This window comes from Triplophysa dalaica, chromosome 21 (genome assembly GCF_015846415.1).
Source record: "Triplophysa dalaica isolate WHDGS20190420 chromosome 21, ASM1584641v1, whole genome shotgun sequence".
NCBI classification, from domain to species: Eukaryota; Metazoa; Chordata; class Actinopteri; order Cypriniformes; family Nemacheilidae; genus Triplophysa; species Triplophysa dalaica.
The window spans coordinates 5,892,118-5,913,776 of NC_079562.1; the positions used below are offsets into that span (position 1 = coordinate 5,892,118).

General features: G+C 37.4%; 1 protein-coding gene across 2 annotated transcripts in view; it reads right to left on the reverse strand.

Moving 5' to 3' along the window:
• The window catches only part of nhsb (Nance-Horan syndrome b (congenital cataracts and dental anomalies)), a 45,885-nt gene extending 24,226 nt beyond the window's left edge, over nucleotides 1-21,659 (reverse strand). For both annotated transcript variants that reach the window (XM_056735515.1, XM_056735514.1), the window contains exon 1: nucleotides 21,035-21,659. In XM_056735515.1, coding sequence (XP_056591493.1) covers nucleotides 21,035-21,314 — 280 coding nt within the window. In that variant the 5' untranslated portion in view covers nucleotides 21,315-21,659. The remainder of the gene's footprint in view (nucleotides 1-21,034) is intronic.

Below are 21,659 nucleotides of genomic sequence, written 5' to 3' on the forward strand. Positions count from 1 at the left end.
GGAATAAAGTAGCATCACTCCACAACCAGACTGGAAACATGTTTGCTTAAAATACTTGATGAATTAAAACCGAGAAATCACACAAATGTCTCCGATATAGTCTCAATAATAAATCTCAACAATGTCACAACTTGAACACAGATTGAACAATGAAAAACTGTGAATTCTTCAATCAAAAGTCAATTAACAAATTTTTATAAGATACTCTTTTCTCATCAAATTAACCCAAACACAGATTATTTTATCTGTACAATTATAGCCACATGCTTTACACACACATAAAATACATTTTACCGCCATAACCCTTGATTTTATTTAAGAAAATATGTAAGAATTTTTGACTTATTAATAAAACATTTTTACTTTAAGTTGACCTAAAAACAAAATAAAACACAGAAAATGTGCTCATATGTTACTCATATTTTTACAGATTATTTCCTGTATGGTTCAAAGTATCTACTGTAAGTTTTTTTATATAGTTTATAAGTGAATACTGTGGTATACTGAGGTTTAGGGCTATATTACTAAAACACAGAATCCATAAAAACAAAACAGATAAAATTGGAACTTGTGAAGAATCAAACAAAAAAATGTGTTTCTGCTTTTTCTCTCACAAGCATCTTAAACACAACTGAGAACTCCCTCAAAGCAATAAAAGAGCAACATCTGAGCAAGTCTCTCTATTTGCTCTATAGCCACTTTTTAAATCTGGAATTCTAAGTGAAATAAAAATGTGATGTGGACATATGATTCAGGTAGTGTCATTCTTTGCCAGGCTGCTGTTTGTGGATGAAAGTGGGTTAACGTGGGAGAAAGGGAGCTTATCGTGCACGCGTGTGAATGTCACTGCAGCAGGGTGGGGTGTAGTCTCGTCGTGCAGTAGCACTGCAGAACCCCTGGGGCAAGCGTGGTGTGTGTGAATGAGAAAGAGTAAAAGACAAGAGTCCAGCGTTCTCTATTCCTGCCTGTTATTGCCCATCAGTAACGTCTGTCCTGTCTCATCCTCAAGGGAGGAGGTGGGGTGTTCTCTGTGTTCGTATATGCCCGTGTGACATTTTGTGTCAGACGTGTTGGTTAATGGTACAATAAAGCCGTCGCCCATGTTATTTTTAACTCTCTGTCTCCATGGAAACCAGCACATATGCTGGGAGCGATGCGCCCTGCCGTGTATGTGTACTGGAGATGCAGCAGTTCATCCCGCTTCATCTGGAGGAAGCACACGCACGTTGCGCATGCCTGCCGCAGTGTGCGTGCGAGTGTCTTATGAGGTCAGATTCACGTCTGATTGAGCCTACACATTATCAGTGATGTGCTGGATTTTTTCCCCCGTGAAAATGACGTGGAGCGACAGCACCGAGAATGGTTTAGAAGATTGTTACATCATCACATGACTCATAGTACTGATTCATACTCAAAGATGTGCATGAAAATAGAATTTTATTCTTAGAAAGCAAACCTTAAACTTAAAGCATTTCCAAGTTTTTAAGACTATAAGTGTGTATAAATCATATTAACTTGAGAAATATCATTTCTGCAATGACCGTAACGACAGTAGCACAAAATATTTCAGTACAGCGCAGAATGTATGATTAGCATTTGATAGCACATTAAATACATCTTTCTTAGTTTGTGTGCAATATGCATCACACGGTAGTTCGTACTGTGGGCGTCCCATCTGAGACTACATGTAAGCTGACCACAGACCAGCACAATTTGGACCATCAGTGAGGTTGAAGAACAGGCACCCATTCATTCTCACCTGCATTCTTATGTTACTATGGTAACAGATTAAAGGTTAGCTCATTAGTTACAACATGTATGCATTTATATCCTTATATTTACTTAATATTTTTCCTTTAAACCTTTCTTTAAAAATGAAGATCCAAATAAAGTCACTTCTAACTCTAACAAATGTGAACAGAAAGAAAAGTACAATTTGAACCACAACAACGGATTCAATGTGATTTTTCTATTTTCCGTGCCCCGCTCGTTTCTTATTAAGCCCTGGTGGTACCCTACAAAGAGCTTGAGGAAACAGCCAATGAAATAGCAGCACAACATGCTCTTGGTGATGATGTGATCGAGGCAGTTTTGTGCTAACAGCCAGAGCCAGGCGAATGTAGGTCACGCCCAAGAAAGACCCTACTACAAATAGCACGCGCATAATTTGTGGGTTTCAGAATGACAGGGTGCCTGAAAATGGAGAATGAATCACATAATGTGTGACCTAAACCCAACGCTGTGGCACATCACAGAAAAAATCACTGCAAATTGTGCATGTCGCAGGGACCACGTGTGACTCACTTTATCCCGCACCAATGCATCTGACTGAAAACAGAATTAAGCAATGACAGTGTTTAGAAAATAATGCATATTTAGATTTTCTGTTAGGATTGAATTGATCCTGTTTACCGTACATCACTGCTTCAAAGACACAAAAGTTAACTGATACTGCTGCTGTCTGACAATGAGGGACCGGCTTTCCTTTTAACGGAGCTGTGTAGGCACAGGTAACACATCTCGTGTCAGTCTGGTCACCGATACAAACACTCCACGGAGAATCATTTATGTGGCGGTGTGTGTAAATGTGTGATTGTGTGTGTACCTCCCTAAGCAGCCATCACACAGTGACCTATATATCATCCTCTCCACTCCTGCAATGCACTCAACCTTAATTATTTATAAAACACACAAACAGTTCCGAACAAAGAAAGACCTCATGGAAGAAACTAAACACGTGCAAGATTTCAGACCTTTTAATAAATGTGTTTACACGGTGTCACATTAATGCGCATAACAAAAAAACATGGTATTAAATAACCACAATCATGAACACAGTTGAAACTTCAAGGATCAAAACACAATCTATACTATGTTTTATTTTGGCTATAGGAAAGGGCTGTGACCACCATTGAGCCCACTTCACTTTAGGAATGGATGATCCTTAAATTATTTGGTCTCTCAGTCCTAAACATGAAGGATTTTGTCTCGATAGTATTTTATATAAGCAATCAATACTCCATTCATTCAGGTACGATCACCTGATGGATTATTTCCTCACCCGATCAAGCTTTTGGAAGGATTTCTATCTAAATTGCCTACCAGACCAAACTACTGTCCAGCCATGCTTACACATCAGGCCTGCATATGGTTAATTCAATCCAGAAATCCATTACCTTGCTCCCACTGTTTGCACATAGCTTCCCTTAACCCATTTCATGTTAAGACCTGCAATGCAATATCCGATGTAGGTTTCAGATTTATGTACTAATTGAAACCAAGATCATAAAACACATGATCACGTGACACTACAACTACAAAAGAGTCAAATATGCCTAACAAAAATGATATGATCAATTTACCAAAGGGATTTAAAAAGAAGAAATAAGAAGAAATGCATGTAAGCATAATGGCATGCAGACACAACACCAACATCTACCTCCACTCATAATACAGGCTTTATAACCTCCCTACACAGCTGTTGTTTATAATTACAGGATCATTCTGATTGGTGCAGAAAAAGGGGCGTGTCAACTGAATGCTGATCAGGGCTCCTCCCACTCAACAATCATCATATACAACTCAAATTAATCCAGAAGTGGTATTGGGATCGTATTGATACTAGTTGAAGCATACACTTGAACTTACGAGTACTTTCCTGTAGAGGAGAAGCAACGTTTGCACCAGAGATGTGAAAGAAAGCAGCAGCGTATTCAGACCCATGTCTGTTTTTTGATGAAAGCAGAGCAATACTTTGGCGCAGATTTGAGAGATTCCAACTGAAATATCGATCTCGTCAGACTGTTTGGGATAGTTTATGAGTGTATATTTTCTGCATTCAGCAGAGCACAATATTGTATTGCAATAGCAAAAGGCTAAAACCACAACCGCAAATGCTTTGGGGAAAAAAAAGTTTATAGCTGTCCAACTGTTTATCTTTATTTATTGATCAGAATTGTTTTTGTTTGTGAACAGTATTGCACATTCAAGTTTTCAAGACGAGTCGTTTTAAATTGCTTTGGGGGAGAACAGCAAAATTACTAAAATCACTTTTTATGTTTAATCTATAACACATTTCTATTGCAGGTAAATACCAAACAAAGTCGAAAAAATTGAGTGAGGGGAAAAAATGCCAGTTTAAAAAGATGAATAATACTAAGATATGTGAAAATGCCAATTTAGGTTTTCCTTAAATGCTTTCATGCCGTGTTTGATAATCCAAACAAAAACAGCTCCATGTAAAGTTGACAGCATTTGATGGTTCAGATAATATATCTGGGATTCTGCTGACACCTAATATGTGAGAACACAACAAAAAATGCATTAAGTCTGCAATCCTTTCAGAAAGAGCATTTCAAGCAGAAACTAGTTGAGATTAGAGACTGCCGCTAATTTTCGAACGTTATTCAACACACATATAACCAATCTGAGGATGCTTTCAGTGTTTTTTTTGTGCCTGCATAATTTGTTCATTCAAATGCAAGAAGTAATCTGCATTACCACAGTGTACCACAGCCACAAACCACATGATGGAAATGATGATGAGCGAGTGACAGAATGGTAAAAAAGAGAGACTTGAATTAAAGGCAAAGAAAGGTTACTAGGGGTTAGGACAGAACACTGCTTCACTGTCACACACTGGGCACACTCTTTTGTTTCTATAGAAGTGGAGATATCTCCTGCTATCTGTTTGGGTTTCCATACAGTTCACAAGCATAGTTCCACATGCAGAGTACAGTAAAACATCATGAGCTCTCATAATAAGTTAAGTTAAGCATCTTATATATCTTTCAAAATAATTAAAGAAATACTTCACGTCCATATGACAATTCTTTTCTACACCTGCTCAAACGGGAATTTTTACACAGGAATTTAGTTTTAACATGAAACTGAGTCAAAATTTCTAAAGACTTCTGTTTGTCTTTACTTATGTGCCCTTTTTAAAGCCTGACAAAAGTGGGCACTATGAAGATTAGAGAGATTACAACTGAAATATCGATCTCATCAGACTGTTTTTATGAGCAGTTTGGGGTAGTTTATGAATGTATATTTTATGCTTTCTCCAGAGCACTATATTTGTTTTACAATGACAAAAGATTACTGAACAAAACTTATTTGCGTATTAATTATGCATGCAGTCGCTGTGCTTCTAAAACCTTGTATGTCCTAAACACTGCTCTTTTAAAATGATTACATACTGTTTTGTCAAAGTTGACAAGCACTTTATAATACTTTGTATTTGATATTTGCAAAACCAAGTGATAAACATAAAGGGTGATTAATAATAATGACTTATGACAAATAATAATGACATATGGCAAAAAATAAAAATCAAGAAATATGGAGAGGTTTCAGGACAGCGGCAATACGAACAACATCAGGAATATTTTGGCATGAACTATTCCTTAAAAGAACCATTTTTAGTTTTGAATGAGCTTTTGTATTTAAGATCTGTATTTCACACTAATTTATTAACCTACAGTTAATACTTCATTGGTATTGGTTAGGCCAACTTAGTCTGTTTCTAAATACTTAAGAATACTAAGCTGGTGCAATAAGACTTGGACAGAAGTCTGTCAGGAGTTGGAAAACATGCGTCGGATGAAGCTTTCAGCTTTTGAAGCTTAAAAGGACTGTTGCACGAACAGCCGCTTATGGCTCTGCTGACTGATTGGATAATTAGCACCGGTTGTTATTGTGGTGACCCTGTGACGGACCACAGCGCAGATGCTGCCATGTTGAGAATGTGCATGTGTGCTTGCCTACCCGTGTGTTTGTTTCTTAAAAACAACCCCCATTTCTGTTGCCCCCGTCCCCATACACATGCACCTCACTCCCATTATTCAAACCTTTCACAGTATTTGTAAAAATCCCAGGCCCTTTACCAGCCCCCTTTAGGCCTCCGTGACGCCTCACAACAACAGCGGCCATGCGTTAGGCTACTGAAGGACAGACAAAACACTCCCCAGCGAACAGGGCAACAAACACATTAAAATGCATGCTTACAGTCTTCGCAGCGGCAATTACAGGTGTAAGACACACGTTGTTCAAGCGGTGTACAAAATGATGAATGGAAACCCTGGAGAAAAGCGCTCCACAATTAAAATCACAAGGTTCAGTGGAGCTCAAAACATCTTGGTAGTTTATCTTGTGCACGGAACGACAAAAAAGACACAAAGCTTTTGTCCAGTCAAATTATTTTATACATTTACTGAAATGTGACTGGCCCAGAGGACAATTTTATTGCCAAGAGACATGGTGTTTACGTTTATTTTAGGTATCGGCGTGGACCCAGATGTTTTTCAAAAACAAAAAAGGAACAAATGAGACACACAGTTATAACACAAATCTGCAAAAATGAATCTGTATAGCACAGCTCAGATTACTTGGTACTGTAAGAATTTATCATATAGACGCAGAAAAATTAAGAAACCTCTCTAGTTTTGCCTTTAATCAGCATTCCTGCATGAATTGTGGTCATTTTTGGTACACCAGGAATGACAAAGTCACCCAACAGCAATGTGAAAGACTTAGAGAATGCAAAGACGAATGAAATCAGGCTTATTCCATGATCTCTTCATCTTTGAACTGATCCTACATGTACAAATTGTAGTAATGTGTTTTTTAAACATAAATATGAGCTTGTGCACTTCTCAAGATCTGCACACATTGTAACTTTGTTGGTCCCTTTTTAATTTTCTGTGCATTCAGGCAATAAAATATATATATATTTGGGAGGAATCGGGTTCCCAGAACAAAATAATAATTTCCCTAATAAATTTATACTTAAAATCCATATTAATAGTAAAGCAAATACCTATAAATAGTAAAATTACATTGTGGTCTCTTCATTTTCCCCACTTTTATTATTGCAGACTTCGGTACCCTGGCAAATCTAAGCCCAGCATGAGATCTCTTATGAGACAGCTCTGAGAGATGGGTTTGTTGCTCACACTAAAACAAAACAACTAGAAGGATTAACTTAATTGTTTTGTGTCAAAACTTATCACAATTTTTTTATTAAATTAAAAAGGTAAATCCTAATAGTTGTTCTTTCAGTGCAGGAATGTACAAAGCAACTATGTAATCGTGTAATGGAGCATTAAATCCGTTAAACTACACCAATTTATGCTCTTATTTAAATTACACACTACTAATGTTTTAGAAGATCACTCCTCACTAGTAAGTAATTTAAAGAGCCAGTTACTTGGATTTCCTAGAAGCATCTTTATTGCAGTGTGTAACGTAGCTTTCCTTCAATGTTAACGTTGTTAAAGTGGCTGTAACACATTGGGTTTCTGCCAATCTCATATTAATCTTAAATACCTATAGTGTAGTATTGCATATGTCGTATCTTCGAAGAGAATATAGTTTGATCACAATTATAAAAGATAGATACAGTTGTACGATTACTCCCGAAATCATATGACCCGTGCGGGGGGAGGGGTAGGCTGAACTAAAGCACATTGTCAACAAAACACAGACATCAGTTTCACTCACCGCATGCGGTTCATGTCCGGCATCTTTTAGCGCTGGGACGGCTCCATAATCAAACGATCTCCAAATCCAAACAAAGACATTGCATTTGCACAATCCCCACTAGCCCGCGAAACATGAACACTCTGACCTGCCCAGAAAACACTTCTGATAGTTTGTGTGTTTACATCCTGTAGCGGAGACGCTGTGTTCTGTGCTTAAAAATCAAGCATGTAGTTGTTTTTACTTCCAAATCCAAAGGATGATAATGAAAGAATCAGAGGATACAAATATCTTTCCCACGATTGCACAGCAGTAAAATCCAAACCTTTTGTCATTTTACTAACAACTTTTTCTAAAACCATGGGGAGTTCAATTTGGGATTTGCTAAACGCTTGTCCTTGAAAGATGGGCCAGCATTACTTTATTTGGACCAGGAAACACATTTTGTGTGTTATGTGGTGTACACTTACCGCAGCTATTACAGTCCTACTCAAATAGTTCTGATAATCAGGTGTTTATTGTCTAAAAATGTGTCGTCTAATGTAGAGTGTCAGTTGTTTTCATTACTTGGATTCATGATAAAAAGATGTGGATAGATTTTGTTTATAAGCTGTAATGTTACATAAATCAGTCACGTTAGCATCGCGGCTAACACATGTAACATTGGTCCAGTTCACTTCCATAAGTGTAAAAATGTGTTGTTTAATGTAGTGTATGTTGTTTTTATTACTTGACTCCATTTTTGTAACCTTAGTATTCCTGTTTACTAATAATATTTTTGTAAATTATCCTCCAAGAGCCGAAGTGTGGACCAATCACAACCAACCAATGGGAGCAGAATGGGCTTGTGGAAGGGAGGGGTTTGGAGAAACTGAATCTTAGAACTGCTTGGAGGGAATCGTTTAGAGACCTATGAGAAATGGGGTGATATTAAATGCATATTTTAAGAAAATGGCAGCGTTTTTTGACCTTGGATGCATTTAAACCTGTTGTTGGGTCTCAAATACATTATAAGGACACTTAAAAATAGAACATAATGGGCACTTTAAATGCTTCCGTACCAATGTCGTTAATCTTTCTGGAACCTTCTGGAAGTACTCCAAGAATCATACTATATAGGTCTATAGGCAAGGCCTATTTACAAGAGCTATGGATAATTAGCTTGTGAAATCCTATGCCATAAACCCTGAGGAATAATCTGATCGGAACGCTCAATCGCCTCCGTCTAATCTGGAGATTTGCATGGCTCAGTTCAAGCCCATGCTGGTAAGCACCACATCATCTAACGAGAGAGCAGTACAGAAAGGCTTGGAGGTGCTCAGAGGAAACCCTAAAACACTTTGACTTTGAGGTTAGATGGACAGTATGCTCACTGTTATTATATGTAAATCACAGTCCATATCACTCACTCATTCAATTCTGTTAAACAAGCACTAAAATGTCTACAAATACATTCTCTAAACTTTCAGAACAAGTCTGCTTTTAAAAGGGTTCTGAGAAACGCATGAAATTCAAGCAGCCAACTGCATAAAGCATTGAGAAGCATTCATTATAGCCACATCTGGGTCAAAACAAAATGGTGAAATACTTAACAGTTGGAAAAAAAGAATATAACTGTTTTTTTCTTCTTACAAAAAGTACTTGTAACAGCCGTGAAATATTTTATCGAAAATAATTTTTAAATAGTATTTCGAAGAAGTATTCTTTAATGGTTTGCCGTGTTAAACCATAAAAGTATATATATTTTATATAAGTATAAATATTTTTGACATTTGGCATGGTTTTAAGCATAAATCAGACTGCAATATAAAAAAGTGAAATAAACACTTCTACTCTCTTGTTATTAGTATAAAACCTCACAAAATAAACCAAAAAGAGCTTTCAAGAGACTAAGAAAAATAACACTGTAAATCGCTGCTGTCCTTCTGAAACCTTGTATCTCCATACTTTGTGTATTTTAAAAAAATATTATTATTAAACCATTTGTGTTCATAACTGGGTTTTACAAATATGTTATCAATAAAGTATCAAAAAGTGCTTGTCAACTTTGACAACACAGTATGTAATAATTAAAAAAAGTACAGGTTTTTTCCTTTTCCCAAAAAACAGCGAATTTGGACATAAAATGTTATAGAAGGACAGTGACGAAATGTTGAAATAAGTTTAAGTTGGCATGTGACGAAAGCTGTGAAGGTCTTTTTTCACTGTGATATATATTTTGACCATGTGAAATAACTCTTTAACAGAACTATTCTGTTTTCCATATATTACTCATCCTCTTGAACAGACAAGGCTTTAAAATCTGTCAGGATAAACCAATAGGCAAAGGCAACAGCAGATGGTACTACGGATAGAGAAATATAATTGACCTTAGTTGGTTTTAGGATCACTCGCCTTGATCTATTAAAACCATATGGCCGATCTGAACTTCACGCCTAGGGAGATTTCAGCCCCCTCCTCACGCGGAGGGACGCGTCCCAAATACAGCGGTGCAGACGCACGCACATACTTTCACACACTATCAAATCCACTTCATAGTGCAAGGGGTTGGTGGGGGGTAACCCAGTGGAAATTACAAGGCAAGTTAATTGCAGTTTGGCATAGCTGTAATTATTCAACTGTGCAAAAATAGTCGACTTCAATTACTTGATCATAGAGTGGATGTAGATCTGGTACCATCACACAAATGAGGCTTTTGTATCTCCATGCTTTTATTTGCAGACGTCTCTCAACAGTCCTCGTTCTCATTTAAATCCGGTCTGGATTCTGACTAATGAGGTGCGGAAAAACATGTTTCCTCCATGCATTGTTACACTGTCTACTGGAGCAGCTGCACTCGCCTGCAGACCTGCAGTCCGCCCGCTACTGCTGTCAGAACGCGACACGTCAGCCCGCTCAGCGGAGCAGGCAAGAACAAACTCAAACAGACTGATCTGGGGCCAGCTGTCTCTGAGCAAATCCCTCTCATAAGCACTATTAGATGAACGGCTAATCTAATCACTGATCAGTGACAAAAGGCCACAAGTCACTTTAGAAGCCTCCGATGATGCTAAATCCAGACAAGCCTAAATATAATGTGTGTGGTGGGCTGTGGGTTTTTAACTCTCACCATTCTGACCTTAAGCAAGCACATGACCCTATTGCCTGATTCAGGAGGATTACATGGCTCTCTAAAATACTTGACTCTAATTGGTCAATCATCATTTTGTAGTTAGGTCCCGATCTCTGTTTATTTTGTGATAATGACCTGCTGACTGTTTTCACTTTTGTGTCCTATACGTTGATCCACTTATTTATGACAAAACAACATCTCACAATGTTAATCATTTCAGAAACCTTCAGTTCAATTCACGAACAACCCAAAGAAGAGAATGCATACTAAAGGGGAGGAATTGTTTGGACTGCACTACTCAAAGTCCCTATTAGAAATTGCTTTAATTTGAGCCCCAGTAATGAAGTAATAACCCATGGTTTCTGAACTAATGAGTCTGACTTTGTGCTTTGGTTTTAATGTCTTTTCTGCTTCAGCTGCTCCTGATCTGTGCTGATATCCCCACATCTGCCTGGATATAATGTCAGTGTCATGTGACCAGAGGATGTCATATTTAGGAATATTGGAGGTTGGAAATAGTGGTTGTAAGGTGCTTAGCAAACACAATCTAATGGGAACATGTTACTTAGGGCCAAACACACTTCTACACAAACTAAAAAGCACACACTTACACAAATATTCATGGATACAGATGGGGGTCTTTTTATACTGTACTATTTGCACTACACAAACGGGTCTAATACTATCAACACTTATGTTATGACAAATAACTTACCCATACAGATTTTTTGTCTCAATCCTGAGCAGTGAAAAGAAAAGATACAAGGAAGGGGTGTGTTATAAAAACAAGAAAACTGCTTAACAATTCATGTTCAAAAGGTGTGTGATATAAAACAATTGTATTGCAAAGCTACGTTCATGGCACAAAATTAAAAAGGTACGTTGGCACTATACTGTATGTTTTTTTCTATAGCAATATATTCACTATATTGCGCAATGTTTTTTACACCGGTCTAATTAGTTTTTTTGTTCCGAAATATTAAACATAACAAAATCTTTTTAATTCCATTCTCCATGGCGCATGTGTTTTTTGTTAAGCGATAAAAAGTTTGCCCATCCCTACAGAAGTCTGTATTTAATAATAAATGTTCTATATTCAACACTGCTTTTACATGAAATTCTTTATTTTACCTATTACAAAACATTTCTTATTCAAAGTCATCATAATAACTTTAAATCCTTTAAATTAACTAATGATTCTACCTTTAATACTCTGCTTATATTCATATTTAAGTAATGTATATATACAGTATATATGTGCCAATGTCAGATAGACAGGCTCTTCAGATGAGTCTTGGTACTTCCAAAGACTTCTTCGTCATCTACTTAAACATTTTGAGAAGTTTAATCTCACCGCTATCACCTTTGTCTTAGAAAGGTGTCAGGCACTGTTCTTCGCTCAAATTGCTTTGGAACAATATGTATAGTAAATAGTGCCATAGAAATAAACTAAACTGAACCATTAATTATATGATCCCAGCAAAACGTGGGCCATAAAAAGAATAAAATGAATCCAACCAGATTAGAAGCACATGAAAAGTTAAACCCACAGAGCAAGTCTTACATTCTAAACAGGAGGTGTTCTGCCTACACATTGCAATACACCCAGTGTTACTTCCAAGTGATTCCCATTGATTTATTCTTGAAATAGATTACAGACAGCTCAAATCTAACAGCTCTGTTTACAGTAGACTGTCATCATAGCAGTCCTCTCTCTTTATCTCCCTCTGTCTCTCTGTCTTAATTATAACTGTTCCCTCTGTTGTGACTCAATCAGCCAAGTTTTCCTGTTTTCCTCTCTCTCTCTCTCTCTCTCTCTCTCTCTCTCTCTCTCTCTCTCTCTCTCTCTCTCTCTCTCTCTCTCGGAAAGCGACTCCACTTGACACAGACCAGTGTGGATTCCCTCTCTCCATCTGAAACAATTCATTGGGCCTGAAGGGGAAATGTGTTACTTCTGAATGTTTAGCAAAAATACATTATAATAATAATCCATTTTTATAATCCCAAACCATTTTTTTTGCCGACCTGTATGACTTTTTCTTCTGCAGAACACAAAAGAAGATATTTTGAAGAACCTTGGTAACCACAAAATTGGGCCCCATTGTATGGACATTTCTCAAAATATCTTCTTTTGTGTTCAACAGAATAAGTCATATATATATGTTTTAAATGGCATAATTTATAAAAATTTACAGAATATTGTTTTTGTGGTGATTCTGGTGAACTGTCACTTTAAGTAGTGTATAACAGTATAAAAACGACCTGCATCAAAGTTAAAACACAGCCTGACTATTCTATTAAGTTCAACCTCAATTAATGTATACCAGTGTAAATTAATTGAGTTTTATTGTTGCGTTTACTCACATTTTTCCATGTCATTATGAACCCGCAGATGTGCCGACCACTATTCTGTAGCTCTGTGAGCCCTTTATGATACTGATAGATGTTTAAGACTAGAAGTAGTAGGCATTGTTTAAAAGTAACGACAGACACATCTCTCACTGTCTGAAGCGTGGCTGTCTGGGTAGATGGCCAATTCAAGTCTGCAATTTAACCCATCCATACATCCAACGTATCACAGAAGGTGGTAAATGATTTCCCAAGGTGTCCTTTTGGTGCAAGAAACATTCTCCAGGTTCCCGAGTGATGCTACACGGCATAAAACTAAATTTACTGTATCAAGAATGTCGTCAGAAATTCCCAGGTAATTTGAAAGCGAAACATCAAAAAGCTAATAAAAAAGCGTATCCACATAAATCTGTCTCTGCGGTTATGTATCTGCGCAGTGAGAGAGGGAAAGAGAGAGAGCGTGATTAAAGAATTGCTCATCCCGTACATCCACATGTATGAATTGTGCTTGTTTCATCATCGCAGTGGCCCGATCAAAGGTACGCTGAGATTACTGGCACCTCAAAGGTCTGATCACAGGAGGACGACTTGATTGAGGTTTGAAGGTAAGGACAGGCCAGATAAAATAAATGTTTTCCCTTTGTCTTAACCAACATCATGTACTGTGTTTTGCAGACCATGTGGTTTTCTCAACATCTAACATCTGTCTAGAAATTCAGAGGCAAAACGACTCGCAGTTACATACGACTCATGTAACTTCACACCTCAGTTACACTAAAAAATACAATAATACCTAAATTAAACCACTGCTGTTATAACTTCATAGAACAACTTGAAACTGACACAAACAGAAGCGTTACAGTAGCAACCCCCAACTGAAATAGGCTCTATTCATTTAGATTTTATAATAGGGAAACATTTCTATGTCCAACACTAAAAGCACTCTTTACGAGGAAGAAATGTCAAGCAGATTGTTTTGGTATAGGCTGCATGTTAGAGGCATAGATGTCTTCAGACATGGTCTCATCATTTTTAGGTACACTCTAAAACAAAATTGTGCTGCATTGCACTAAAGGTGGTTCTTAGCTTGTATTCATTGGGGAACCACTTTAAATGCTATTTAGAACAATATTGTAGTACTTCAGTGGTTCTTTGGGATGACTGAGGTGCTTTATAGAACCGCTAAATAACCATACAGGGGCTCAATATGTTCTTTATACGAAAGCAGCGCTATATGGTTCTTCACCTCGGTCATCCCAAAGAACCTCTGAGGAACCACTGACGCACTACAATATGGTTCTATATAGCACTTAAAGAACCAAGAAACACTTCTATAGAGTGTATGACTATGAACTAAAGCTTTTTCGTATTGGAAATTATCCTCAATGATCTAAAACAATCCCTGAGAAAAAGAACATGGATCATTCATTACATCATCCTAAACCTCCTACAATTCATTTAACATGTTATTTGTTCTCTATATCTAAACTTTGACATTACAATACTTAAGAAATCAATGCATTACAGACACTATTTTAAACACCCAACTGTACAAATTCACTGTTACACCATACTGTGTCTTTGATCATTTCTAATAATAGAGCGTTAAAGATTGCTGTTGAATTGACTCATTCAGTTACTGTTTATAAGCAGTAAGCCTTGCAATTTGGTTCTTGAGAAATGGAGCCGTTAACAGCAAACCGTCAAAGACCTTTCAGTCATTCATATACGTTGTGAAGATCAAACATAAGAGAAACAACAGCTTTAAATATAAAAAAAATCAATCAGCGACCCACAAGCAATCTGGTCAAAATACTTGTTGCTGGTCCATATGAGTAGCACTGTACTTTCGCCATTTCGACAATGTAACCGTATCTCTGCTCAACTTCTATTTCTAGGGCTGTGCTGAAGAAGACACGGCTTTCTTTTTGATCACGATGAGCAGGTCTCAGACAGGCTTCATTGAAAACCTCGATGTGCCTTCAGTGAAAATCAAAGTGCATGAAACATTAAAAGTACCGTCAAACCCAGAACTTGACCAACTAAGGAAAAAGTGGAGCAGATAAAGTGCAAAGATGGATAAAAGTTTTGACTTTATGAGCCTTGTTTGGCTCTTATTCTGCTGCAACTTAACAGCCATGTGTTGTCAGATAACAACTCACATAAATAAGATGGAAATACTGCAGATCTGCTGTGTTTTTAAATTCTAGTGATCTATGGAGACTTCATTTTGGGGCTCCACATGTAGGTGCGTTTCCAACATGATGGCTATTCAAGATTGTGGATAAGTGCATGTGACATGGGGCTCTGCCGACTTCTGTCACACATTTAAAATGCTGTTCTAAAATGCTTCATGAATTGTGCCATCCAAATATTCACAAAACATTATACCATTACATAGATGTTTAAAACCACTTTCCAACCCTGAGAGAAGAACTCTGCCATGAATATAACAGGACCTTTGGTCAAGCGCCACAGCAAATGATAAGGGTAACCCAACCAAACAAGTCAATCATGTACATTAGCACCTGCCATAGCCCCTAAAGCCCCAGATACACAGGTGCCATCTGTCATCAGCATTTGTGTGTGCTTAGTGTACCGTTAAGCTTGAGGATGGGTATAATGCAGAATGCGGAGGATGTGGGGGCTTCCGCTGTGTTTAGAACAAGTCTGGGCAGGTAGCGGATGCCATGTTGGATCTTAGATAAAGTCGGATGCTTGAATGCATTGGTCTCATTCATTATATAATAACTGAAAGTTAGAAGACAATAATTAAATAACATGTAATATTGTCATATTTTAACACGCACATTATATGTATATAGAAAGTAACGTGCATATACACATCTTTTGTCAGTGAAGTAATAATATAATATACATGCTACCAATCACATTTCACTCATCAATGATTTCTTAAATCATTTTATTTTTTGAGTGGGACTGATTGATCAACAAAAAGTTATTTACATATATTATTACGGTTTATTAAATAAATGAAAATAAATAAGTATTTAACAAACAAATAATATTTAATATTTTTGCTGAACATGAAAAATTGACTTAATTTTTTGTACTTACATTTACTCAATTTAAACAGTATATTTTTATATTTATATATATTTATATTTTTAGCTTTAAAATGTACTACATTTGTTTTGTGTAAATAGATTCACCAAAAAAGTATTATTAAATCACAGTTAAACTTTTTAGAGTGTTGGACATACTCTTTCTATTATTAATGTTAGATAAGCTTGTTACAAAATAATACGTCTGGGCAGTGACCGAAAAATGGAAAATAAATAAAAAAATAATTATAAAAAAATGTATTGTTAAATTCCAACAGAGATGGGCTCACAATTACTCTGGAACAAAGCACTGCTCGTTCAATGAGATATAAAGGTCAATTAAAACCCCTGGGAGCACCCCAAAGCACCCATTAGGCAATAAAACTTATATTTCCACCCTTTCCCATTCCTTTGAACCCACCAAATACTTCATTTTCAGCTTATATTGGAAGTAAATTATACCCAGAGAGTGTCATTATCTCTTTGTTTGTTCCCCATAATAAATAACCTGAAAGGCTGAATTAACCCCCATATTAAAGACGCCACAGCCCAAAGGCAAACTTCACACTTTACAGCACCTTTACCATCTCAGCCATCCTGTCTCCCTTAATTTACGCTAAATAAATTTTTTGTTGTTTAAGAATGCCCTTTAAAACAAATTTATACACAACCTATTATAAAGTGAAACAACTATAAATAAATCCATACAGCCCTACATAATAAGTTAACCTACTGTGTGTGTATGACATAAAGTCTTACTGTCCTTACTAAATTTATAAGGTATTTCACCTTTAGTAAAGCAAATAGCTGGCATATGTTCTTTCTCACAAATACTAAAGTAAAAACAAGGTAGCTTTTATAAGGAAAACAATAATTCTTAATTTGTGGTTTTACGGTAAATTACACATTAATGGTTATGTATATTTATTATAACATAATATAACACTTTCTTGCTGGAATTTCCACATTCCACAAACCATTTAGCTTGTTCGGTAAAATCCTGCATTTGTGATTTTGAACCAAACCCACAATTTGTCATTCAATAAACAAAAGTAACATCTTAACCTGTACGATAACTGGCTTAATACCATCAAAACGTCGCAATAAGAAGCTTGCATATCCTTGTAGGTAGCCTGAAGCAATGCACAAGCTCTCACGCTAGACTTGTTCTCAAAGACTGCGTGTGCAAATGGTGGCTGAACTACACAAGTACTTAAACCATGGGCTGCAGCGCTCCCAGAAACCGACCAATCAGAGCTCAGCTCACAGTAGCCTGGAGCTGAGAGGATGATGTGCCGTCCACAGCTACTTTCATTCCAGGCCACTGAGACTTATTTTTGTATGATACTCATAAAAATGGAATAACCGAGAGAGCCCTCGACCTATTAGAAGAGAGAATGTGAATAAGTGTGTGCACCTGTGCATATTTACATTTCCAATTTCCTTAATGTATTTTTGTCTGTGTTCATGGGAAAACATGCACCAGTATTTATGGGTCATACAATGTTGGTATGTCTGTGTATAAAAAATGGGCTATTAAACCTATAGGACAATGAATTTGGCCCCAGGGGCTGCAGTGTCCATTCTCTTTGCTCTGTTAAAAGGTTAGACCCTCTCTACCCCAGGACTCTGTTACCATGAAGCTTCTGAGTGCTGGTATGGTACCTCTCAACTCGTTCAATTCAAGGTTTTGCCTGAGAAATATACATAAATAAAATATTTAAATATGGAACTTTTTTATATTGAATTGGCTATTCAATAGCTGTAGTGGTACTTATAAACTAACTTGAATTGGAGGGTCAGCTCATCATGTAATGGTGACCAGGACAAGTGCCAATTGACGACAGCCATGCAAGAATTCATTGTGGATGCTGGTATTATAATTATTTTTGCAAAACCTTAATCTCAAGGTCTAACTTTGAATGCAGGGTTCTTTCATTAAAAAGATGTGTATGTTCACAACAGAAACATATTGGCACGGGTGTTAAGCGTAACATATCAAAGGTGTTTCTTCATTCTCACAACTCTCAATCTAACTTTTCCCTTCATTACAACAACCTGCCAAAAAGCAGTATGCTCTGGGAGATTGTTTCTCTACCTCACTGGGGAGGGCAGATCAAAGGGCTTCTCACATCCAGGATGGAGAAAAAAATGATTACAACTAAGACCATACATACTGTAATTCTTTGTGAGATTGCCACTTATGTTCAGACTCAGAGACCATCTGATTTTGCACTGCTTGTGTATTTCATCAATAAATATCACACAAACATAACTGGGGGCATCTCTGGGGCCCACATTCCTACCACCTTAATGAGGAATGACCTCAAATCACCCGGAAATTACTCCACCTCCTGCAGCATTCATGTGAAGACCGTAAGACTTTCTGTACACAGACCTCACAATGCTCAATCTACTAACACGTGCTTTATTAAAATAACCATACTGGCAGATACAGATCCCCCCACCCAATTCATTGCACATACATTGCATCATTTTATGCACTAGAAACCTTAATAATCCATCTCACTCCAGCCACTTTAACAACTATGACAATTACTATAAAACAGGGAATTTATGTTATGTCATTGTACAGGATGTTGCTGTTTAATGCTTTTCTCTATTGTTGGACACACTGTATATCTTATTCCTCACATCTTTTCTAATGTCACCAGGAAACTACATTTCATTTTTCTGTTTAACATTAGTAGCCTGTTACCTGTCATCCGTCCCGTATACGGGACACCTAAATTTGCCTCAATATTGTGCATATAATTTCTAATCGAATCATGACAAACTATATATCATTGGAAAAGTCTAAGACTCAAGAATACAGATTTCTTTGGTGTTTCTTTAAATAATTTATGAAGGTAGAGTAATTGATTCATTTTTATAAAGAGTGTGCTTAAATTTTTGTTATCCTTTTACGACCCATATTTTTTTTAATATGTTTTTTACAATAAACTTAACAACATACCTTTATTTTCAAGTGAAGTTTCAAAAAGTAAATTCATGTAAACTGTTTTCATTCTTCATAAAATAATAAGACATTCAAAGCAAAGAGAGAAGTTAGCAAAGGTCATAATTAAAGTAATACTCCATGAAAGGCTCCCGAGCCTCCTGTCTTCTATCTATTCAAATTCACAACAAGAGGGTGTCGTTCCACATGCACCACATGCTATCACTGGAATATAGCCGCAATTATAGGATTAGGATCGTTCCTGCTAATCTAGCCATAAAACAAACAATATAGTTGAGATGCAGCAGCTGCCTACACAGTTATTTTCAACGAGAAGTTCAAGAAATTTTTATTAATCAATTAAAATAAACTACATTTATTACAGTATAGTCAGATAGGGAAAAAACAGACACCAAATCAGTTTAAACTCATTCTGCCAAGCCACAAGGCTACAGTATGTCATCAACTCAGACTGTCACACAACAAGTAAACATCCAATGACACACTACTGGAGACTGATTCTGTGGTCAACACTAAGGATATTTTAAACCAGCATTCGGTCAAAAAGGTATGAACCCAACCCTTACGTTATAAATGAACCTGTGCTGGGTTGTTTCTACACAAAATACAGGCTTGTTTTAAAGTTGGGTCAAATATAAACCTTTTCTGAGATAATTTAGCCGTACGACTGGGTTTTTCTTATTTGACTCAATGCTGGGTTGAAAATAACCCAGCCTTTTTAGAGTGGGGGAAAATAGTTTTGGTTATATGGCAATAACATACATTAACCTACATGGTTAATCTTTTTAGGCCATGTTCAAAACATGGCACATCGAATCAGCTGGAGTGAAGTGTATTTCGTCCTATTCTAGCTAATTGCATAAGCCTTGCTTTGCCTCCAAGCAAAGGGTGATAACACTGCATCCAACCCATCTTTTCAGCCCTGTATCCATGCACTGGATTTATCCCCACTGCAGCCCAACATCCTCTTATAATTAAAGCTATATACCAGTGTTGAGGCTATGATCCACATGAGGCTATCTCTTTAGAGGCTTGACAAGGGCGCAAGGGCTGTATAGCATTTTTCATGGGCCTTATTTCATCGACACATTGAGGAGGGGGATTCTAAGATTTGTTTATTTCATGGATGACACCACGTCATGCTGCTGTTTGGACAAGACTGTAATTTCTTCATGCTTATGTGGTGGATATGGCAATGCTGCATCAATGCATTTTTCACTGGTATGTATATTTTCCCCCACACCCATATAACCCCAAACCTTAGAAGTTGAATGTAACGACGCCTAATTTCAGCTGTAGAAAGTGAATATTAAATTTCGTCGTACTAAAACGTTTAGAGATAAAAAACAGGTTACATTAATTCTGCTACGGGTGGATCCAGTGCCAAAATAACGCCAAAATACCTTATTTCATAACCAGCTGTACATGCACTGTCATAGATGTGCAAACATGAGCATAAAAACAGTTTAGATTTTTTTTCAATGCCCTTGCACAGCCAAATGCGATTATGAAATTACGCGTTTCCAGACTCTAGATCCCTTATACCGATGATCTCGAGATTAAGGTTTTTGTTCAGATTTATCGAAAAGATAATTATCATGTCATACCTGCAAAGATAGCTGTTGCTTTTTTACCCATTTTAATAAGCAGAGCCATGGAAATAGCGGACCGGAGCCATAGACCCTACACGCCCCTCTTTACAAACATCTGCTGAAAATGACCAGTGCTAATTCCTAATGACTTTATAACTTAATCTCTTTAAAAAACAGACTGATACATTAGTCTTCAATGGCAAAATGCCGCGTTGCAAGGCGTTTTTCCGAATCGGGGCAAAAAGCGCAACCGGTCATGGTGCAGGTGCTGGTTACGCATACAGGCGTGTGACACATTATAATTTTGTCGGCAAGGCTTCGAGACAGTGCCTACATGTAACTCGACACATATAACCACCACATTCATTCATTGCGAACAGATCATACGTACGACATCCCAGTTAACCGTGTGAAATCTCTCCCATAATTTACGCGCAATCCTAAATGGTCTACTTACGCACAGCCTCCAGTTTTGGATCCAGCGCATTGGCGGTTTGCTGAATTTTGCCTATTTTGTTCTGCAGAGCCCAAACCCTTTGGTTTGTGGACATAAGCTCGTTCTCGAGCTCCTGAAATAAGGAACAGGCATGTTTAGCCAAGTCGGAGAGCTGCCGCAGGGTCCGGGATAGAGCCACGTTGCTGATGGAGCACAGATCCTCGAATAGTAACCCTTCATCATTAGGGATGGGGTGTCTGCACAGCAGCTGGGGTTCAACGATCCGTTTGTCAAATGGCATTTTCTATCAGGTAAAAGCAAATCCCCCATAAATAGGTAAATCAACTAATCCAACAGAAGATTTGGTGCCTGTCAAGCAAAAATCCACGAATCCTCCGCGCAACCCGCCATCACCTCAGTTCTCCCGTTAGAGGAGATCGCATACGGATGGAGGTTTCTCACAGCAAATATCTGATCCTACTCTGATCCTGTGCCTTTCGGGTGGCTAGTTGGTTTTTTCAGAGCTTTGAGACTGAGGTTGAAGTGGCTTTTAAAATGAGAGAGAGAGACTCCGCCAAAACACGGACTGGTCTGCCTGCGCAAGGAACGGGAGTTTGGATAAACTACAAGCGGTGACAGAAATTAC